This window comes from Pteronotus mesoamericanus, unplaced genomic scaffold (genome assembly GCF_021234165.1).
Source record: "Pteronotus mesoamericanus isolate MK-2021 breed Mesoamerican mustached bat unplaced genomic scaffold, CSHL_Meso_final scaffold_1135, whole genome shotgun sequence".
Taxonomy (NCBI): Eukaryota; Metazoa; Chordata; class Mammalia; order Chiroptera; family Mormoopidae; genus Pteronotus; species Pteronotus mesoamericanus.
The window spans coordinates 873,817-881,595 of NW_026555300.1; the positions used below are offsets into that span (position 1 = coordinate 873,817).

Sequence of the window (7,779 nt, forward strand, 5' to 3'; positions counted from 1 at the left end):
GTATTATTATATTCTGATTTTAAAAAGAAATTTGCCTTTTTCCAAGGGGTTCTGCCATAATCTGTGTGTCCACAAAAGTAATACATGGAACCCACGCCCCCAGGTCATGGTACAGGACGTGTGGAAACTTAGAAGATGATTAGGACGGGAGGGCAGCATCCTCGTGGATGGGACTGACGTTGTTGAAAACAATGGCCCGAGTGAGCCTCCTTGCCCCGCCGCCTTGTGAAAATATGTGTTGACAAGGATGAGAATAAGCAAAAATAATCTTACACTGCTGTTTGATGTAGAAACTGGTACAAACATTTTCCCGGCCTTTCTGGCATTATGTCATAGTGGTGGGAAACACAAACCTGTCACCCGACAATTCCACCATCACCTATACCGCCTAATGATATGTGTTGTTCTGTCATCAGAACATGTCCCTAACTTACATGCCAGCACTATTCCTGATAGTCTCGAACGGGAAACTATCCACAAACCAATGAATTCAAATGACCAGATTAAGTGTTTTGTATTCACACAGTAGAATCCTATATCGCAATGCAATGGAATGATCAACAGCAACATGCAGCAATCGATACAGCAACAATACAAGGAATGACAGACACCAAACTTAAAAGAGTTAATGCTCTGTGACTGCCTTTCTATGAAGTGCAAACCAGGGAAGTGACCTCTGCTCTGACACTGCTCATCCTGAGGAGGAGCGGCAGAGAGAGTGCAGACTGGACCTTTGGGGTCTGACAATATTCCATTAATTAAGTACTCGGGCCGGAGATGTGTTCACTCTGTGGACTGTCATTCAGCTCTGCACGTCGGACCCCGCGTGAACCTTTACGTTTTTAAAATATGTATCAGAAATATTAGGGATTGGATCGGGTAAATATATTAGTGTTGTAGTATCCTCATGTCATAGAGATGGCATTTAGTAGGGTTAGAGGAAGTGACACTGTGTAATTAGCTTTTAAATATATGCTGAGATTTCTGGTTAGAAGCTCACGAGTAATGAGTATGTAGCTTTCAAAGAAAAGGTGTTCATTATAATTTAGAACTACAATATGTAATTATATTTTAAACTCAACCAAAAATGTTATCATAGATACCTTAAGAAAATGATCTCTGGTCATGCCACAATGTATCAAGTATTATATTAAAGTTAAATAGATTAATTACTCCTGTGAAATCACACATCTTTTACTACGTTTATGAATGTCTTTTCGGGGAAAAGGCCAAGGAATAGCGTTAAATACACTCTATGTAATTTCAAACATTAAACAACTAGAATGGCAATATACACAGTAGGTTACAAACACTTTAAGATTTTTGTCGTTACTGTACCCTGACCTTCAACAGTCACCACCCTGTTCAGTCACCAGCCATCGACATCGAGGCAAGACCTCCACCAGCAAAAAGGTTATAACTCATTGAAGGCCCAGGTGATGCTTAGCATTCTTGAGCTATGAAGTATGTTTAAATTAAAAAATATTTGTCACCATTGTACATTATTGTCATTAGTGCAATTTAAAATTGTTATTAACGCACAACTTTCCAATATATTGAGTGACTTTATATTGAAATGTGTATCTACATATATACACACAGGCACACACAGGCGTTCTCTCTCTCTCTCTCTCTCTCTCTCTCACACACACACACACACACACACACACACGTATATACACACAATTCCCAGCATGTGTATATCTCTATACATCTCTTTCTTCTTCATGTTCTTTGGTGTAATTGTTACCGTGTTTCACATAAGCTGAAAATATAGGGTGGTACAATGCTCAGATATATGTATATTGGTTCAAAATAATTATTTTGTCCTTCAATATGTTGAATTATCAGTCCCTTCTATCTGCTTCAAAGTGTACATACAGACAAAACTATCAGAAATACCTACTGAAAGTAAGGAAATTCCACTTTGCTTTTTGACAGTCATTGAGTTATAAACTTTACATACACAAGATTAATTCCTGCTTTTCTCCTAACGGCTCCAGATTTCATGGAAGTCCCCACCATGAACTAGTACTAGTGTCATCACTTTAGAGACAAGGGTACGCATCTCCAGACCTCCTTTTTTGTCCACATGCCCAGCTCCTCTTCACAAAGGAAGCATTTGCCTTCTGCAGGCCCCAATCCTGTGCAGTTCACGCCTTTTGAAATCGTCCCACTCTCGTGATGTAATTTAAACATCAGTTAAAATGCAACTCCATGCTCCCCTGTGCCCCACTCCAGTCAAATCTGGGCATTTCTACCTGACTATGTATGAACAAGACATCCAGATATAACATCCTATTTCAAACAAAGGACCGCTTTCTCTCTCAGGGTGTCACGTACAAGATCATAACTGGCTCCCACAGGCTTTCCTCATGGACGAATTTCCCTCCAGCACCAATGGCTTCGGGTTCAGCAGTGACCTGCTACCTGCTGTCCCGCTTCATGTACCTTTTCTTACAATTCCCTGCCTTGCTCTTTCTTCAAAATTGTTTGATAGATTCAAGTTACACACTTGAAGGCTGCCCTATAGTATCCAGGTTGTTTCAAGACCTGACAGTTAGTACTGCATCAATTCAGAACTCTTCCGTGGCAAACTTTAGAAATAATTCAAGCACACATGTATTTACAAGGCAGTTATATGATATTTCATTCAAATTATTATTTATAAATTATTATTTACTCTGAAGAGGGTGCTCAGCATGACCTGTGTACCATTTTAAGGCAACATACTCATAAAGGGACTTCTAACTCTGAGAGGGATGAGTGAATTAACAAGTGAACATTGTGCATAAACATACAACTTACATAATTCTCATAATACTAGGGGATTTGACATTCCTTAGCCAGGCAAAGCTGACCCTGGAGACAGTGGAGTCACGGCTCAGGATCAGGAAAGGGCTGACAGTTGGGAAACTCAGAGAGAGTACAGAAGTGGTATTCAAAATGAACCAGTTGGGATTATTTAAAATAGATAAAGCAATATGAAAGATGGAGGAGAGGGTGTTCAAAAAGACAAATGTGCTCACCAGGAGAAGAATGGTTTTTGTAGCCCTGGACTCAGGCGAAGACTGAGAAAAGAGGTGGGTCCTGTGCATGTGTTGGACCCTCTGCTTGTGTCTGTACAGGATGAAGACCATGGAGCCGCTGGCCCAGAGCATGAGCACAAAGCATAAAAAATCAGGGGATGTTAACAAGGCTGCATACAATGAGTCCATCGTCTCATCATGACGAACAGATGAACAGTACCCAAACCTTTTTGTATTTGTGATATTTTTGTGGCTCAAATTGCTAGACAGGAATATAAGAAAAACAACATTTACCAACAGTTGCAGGATCCAGTACAGAAAAATTAAAGGGACAATGTACTTGGGAGCTTTATGTTTAAGCTCTGCCCACCTGGAGTTGCTGGGGCTGATGGTGATCGCTTGGATGACGCTGAGAAGGCAGGTGGTGCCGATGGACACACCCCTGCCCACTCCACGGACATAGTAAATAAGTCTGCATCCAAAATCACTGAGATGATGATACCACCCAAAAGATGACATGGTATGGGAGACTCCACTAGAAAACAGAACTGAAATGTTGGCCACAGTCAGGTTGTTGACAATCAAATCTGTGGGCTTCAGTCGGTACCCAGTGAAGTAAAGGAAGAGATAATGGTAAAGCAGAGAGAAATTCCCCAAACCTCCGACTGCGGTGTGTAGTAGCAGGACCATTCCTATAGCCAAATCCCTGGTGGCCATGCTGTGTGATCTCAGGGCCTGATCTTTGTCTTCTCAACTAGAGGACTCTGCATGGGAATAGGAGGCAGAAGCCACAAGGATCCTGGTAGCTGAAACCCCGATATTCTCCAGTTAACAACTTTCGAATTGAAATACTGAGTTACAGTTTTCCTGTCGTTTACTATCTTCCAAGGGTTCAATGTTATCATTAAGGAAAAATTTTTAAATATTCATTACTATAGATTTCATACCTGTCATATCTTTTTTTGTCTCTCATCAGTTCACAATGCCAGCAAAATCAGGGTGGTCACAGAAACACTCATTAGATTTTATTCCAGGAACAGGAGTAAGAATCCACGAATTGCCAGAACCATGGGACAGAAAAGTGTTGTGCCTGAGAAACAATGTACAGTGCAATCAAAACTATTGCTACTTCCAGATTATATAAATACTTATTAAGATCTAGGTTAAATAGAATGATTAGCAATAAGGCTACATGTAAAATATCTGGTAAGGGAAAAACCTGTATATTATATTAAAAAGGTATATTTTTCTGGACTGGTATTATACCCTACTTAAGGAAGCAGACTACGACCAGATACATCTAAGCCTGAAGGTGATGACTGAAATTTATAAGGTTATATTTGTCTTATGCTGCTTCTCTAATGTTAAAAGGGAATAGTCTCCTCATAATCAATAGAGACAGAATGATTAACTCTATTTGGCCCTACAGACACCAGACTTAGAGGAAAAAGTTTCTACTTCAGCAGATGCTCTCAGGCACACTTTCTGCACCGGATCAGATGATTCCTATCGACTGAAATCATGCAGGTATTACACTGCCCCTCGAGAATCCTGGTAATTACATCTGTGATTGCTGTAAATTCCAATGAACAGAAGCAGGCTCCAGAACTCCAGACCTTAGGCACACTAAAAATCAGGCTTCCTTCTCTCTGGATAAAACACAACCATGACTGTGAGTACCACACTACATCACATCAGGAGCCACCGGCGCAGCTCAAGCCTCAAGAATGCCTCCCCCTCCCACCTTTGGTACCGGACCACGGTCACTCTGAGAAGGTCCCTTTGTCCAGGATGTTCACTTACCGGGACTCCTGATTCAAAACCTTGCCTTACAGTCTCCACCTCTCACACTGATAGAGAGAGCAGCCACCTGGCTTCTTCCTGCTGCCTGGACGCTGGCTCATTGTGAAGTCAGCACTGTCAGTACATTAACCAGGGAGGCAGCCAGACCCTGAGATATGGGTTTTGTTTTGGTGACCTCACCTCCCCTCAGAACTGCAATTATCATGTCGGCGGTAGCAGCAGTGACACTAATAGGCTTGGGAGCTGAGGATATTTCTCAAACTTTTCTTCCCAGCTGAAATTACCAAAAGCAATACCAAGTTTTCGCCAGTGTCTCTCAGGGGACTCTCGGATTGTTTTTTTCCAGGCTCTTTCTTTTCAAGATCCCTGGAGCAGACTGGGTCTCCCTGGGGTCAGACAGCAGGAAGTGCTGACGTCTGACCCCTGAGGGACAAGGAGGGGTGTGCATGTCTCACTGCACATTCGGATTCATTGGGAAGTTACACTCAAAGTGAGTACTTTCCTAATCTTCATACAACAGAGTTGCACCATTGTTGATGCATGAAGCAAAAAATAATCTGAGTCAAACCTCTGAGAAAGATCAAAAAAGAGGGATAAGAACTGGAAAAACATTGTGTCGATAATAGGCATTAGTTATTACTCTACCGGTCGGCTGAAGTATCAGCTTGTAGAAAAATTTGTGTGGCAAAATTCACATTCGTTATGTTGGCTTCCAATGGTGATGAAAAGCAAAGGTAGAACAATTTCAGAGGAAGGACAGACGTTTCTAGTAAATCCCTCTCATACACACACCCAGGGTCATAGAGGGGAAGAGGTAGATTCTCCTGTCTTGGAACTATTTCAGAAGGCCATGCCTCTTACTGAAAATTAGAAGACTATGAAATGGTCAACACAGCCTTCTATACCTAGTTCTTTGAAAAATTTTCAGTACAGACTTGTGACCGCTTTTTAAATTAAGAGATTTATGCTCAAGGGTCAAGAGAAAAATATATGAATTACATATTTCTTTTAATTCTTTAGGTTTTCTACCCTGGATGGGTGTCTCAGTTAGAGCACTGTCCGAATATGTCAAGGTTGTGGCTTCAATCCCTAGTCAGAGCACATACAAGAATCACCCACTGAATGCATCAACAAGTGAATCAAGAAATTCTGTCTCTCTCCCCCCTGCCATCCCTCTCCCTCTATCTCTCCTTCCCTCCCACCCTCCTTCCCTTCCAGTCCCTGAAATTATCAAATAAAAAATTTTACTTCTTTAGCCTTTCTAGCACACAAATCATCTTTTGGATCCACGTCCACTATGCAGTCACCCTCAAGGTCGAGTCATTTGTTAGAGCCAACATGGTGGACAACCCATTCCACACATACCCACACACCCCACATGCACGCGCGCATACACACACACACACACACACACACACACACACTGAATCATTTACACACAAATACAAGCACATACATGTATCCCCATTCACTCAAATATAGCCACACATTTAAATACTTATGCAAATTCACAATCACGTGCTCACGCAATTTCAACTGCACACTACCATTAATGCACACAATGAACACTTGATTATTCAACTGACATGTGTAAATACTCATGAATGTACATACTCCCCTAAACTCACAATTACTCTCCTGCATAAAATCCGTCAGCATTCTTCTGTGTATCTCAGCAATATGATCTCATACAGAAGAATTGTTATATCTACAGACTTCTGGATGCCTGGGGGGTGGTGGGAGTCTTCCTACTCTTTATAGTCCTTTTAATCCTGCAACAATCACAAGGACAATATTTATTATGATGCGCAGCCTTGTAATGTGCTGCGAGCATTGCCACCTTACGTCAAGACAAATGCTGGGAAAACGAAAGTTAGGGAGACAGTAGCAGCGCGTGGATATGTGACAGGTTGGAGTAAGCATAGGCCACAAGTGAAAAGGGACATAAGGATGACATGTCCCCTGGGACGAAAGTAGGGGGCCACTGGTGGCAGAGAATGCAGGGAAGGAAAAGGCAGAGAGACAAAAGGCAAAAGCTTTTTCCTGTTGGTTCAGATTAAAGTGCAATGTTGCGGGTGTAAATGCAAGTGGGCAGAGTGTGCAGGAATTAAGGTAGGGAAGATAGTGAGATCGGGGGAGATCATGATGCAGAGCGTGTGTGGAATCAGTGTTCTAATGGGGAAGGAAAGTAATGGGCCACAGGGAGGAAAGGTCAATTAATGTGGTGGGCTTAGAAGCCATGATGTGGTTTAGATTGCACATAAGAGTGAAATCATGCAGTGTTTGAATGAACAAAGTAAACAAGCAAAACGGAGACAGACCCATAGACGGAGAGATGATAATTGGCCTAGGAGGTTCGGGGATGGAGGGATCGAGCAAAAAGGACAAAGTGGACATGGAAACTGTGTAGTGGTGGCTGGGGCAGGGAAGTATAAGAGGGCTAAATGATAATGGGAAACATACAATAAAGTTTAAATGAAAATTTTGTAGTAAAATCAAAACCATGGTGTGGAAAGGGAATTCAGATGGGACGGACAGATCTTGGTGGAAGACAACAGTCCACGTCAGATGGAGTGTTGGAAAGATGGGACTGGGAGTGACAACGGGCATTGCGGAGAAGGCAGAGTGGGCACAGTACAATGAGAGAGCTGAAGGGGACAGTGGGCAAGGCAGAGCCCAGGAGCAAGGGCGTGAGATTGGAGAACTGGGAGTGATGGGCGTCCCTGCGGGTGACGATGATGCCTACAAATTAAAGGCTAAAGCACCAAACACACATAGGGAAGAGATATTGGAATGGGGCGTAGGTAGAAGGTAAGTGGAAGAAGGCCATGGTGATGGACTTTGCAGAAGTGACCAAGCTGAGGAAGGTTAGACTGAGGTCCTTAGAAGAGTGGTCATGAAGGGTTGGAAGGCCAAAAGGTCAAAGAGGGGAGCTGAAGAGTGCGCT

At 42.4% G+C, this 7,779-nt stretch overlaps 1 protein-coding gene across 1 annotated transcript; it reads right to left on the bottom strand.

Moving 5' to 3' along the window:
* Positions 1-2,804: 2,804 nt before the first annotated feature.
* Positions 2,805-3,815, bottom strand: LOC129081569 (vomeronasal type-1 receptor 4-like). The gene has a single exon (XM_054587233.1). The coding sequence runs from the start codon at positions 3,744-3,746 to the stop codon at positions 2,805-2,807; it is 942 nt and encodes a 313-aa protein (XP_054443208.1). The 5' UTR covers positions 3,747-3,815.
* Between the last annotated feature and the right edge of the window lie 3,964 nt (positions 3,816-7,779).

Coding starts and splice junctions, on each gene's coding strand:
- LOC129081569 (XM_054587233.1), bottom strand. CDS start 3,746: ATGGCCACCAGGGATTTGGCTATAGGAATGGTCCTGCTACTACACACC.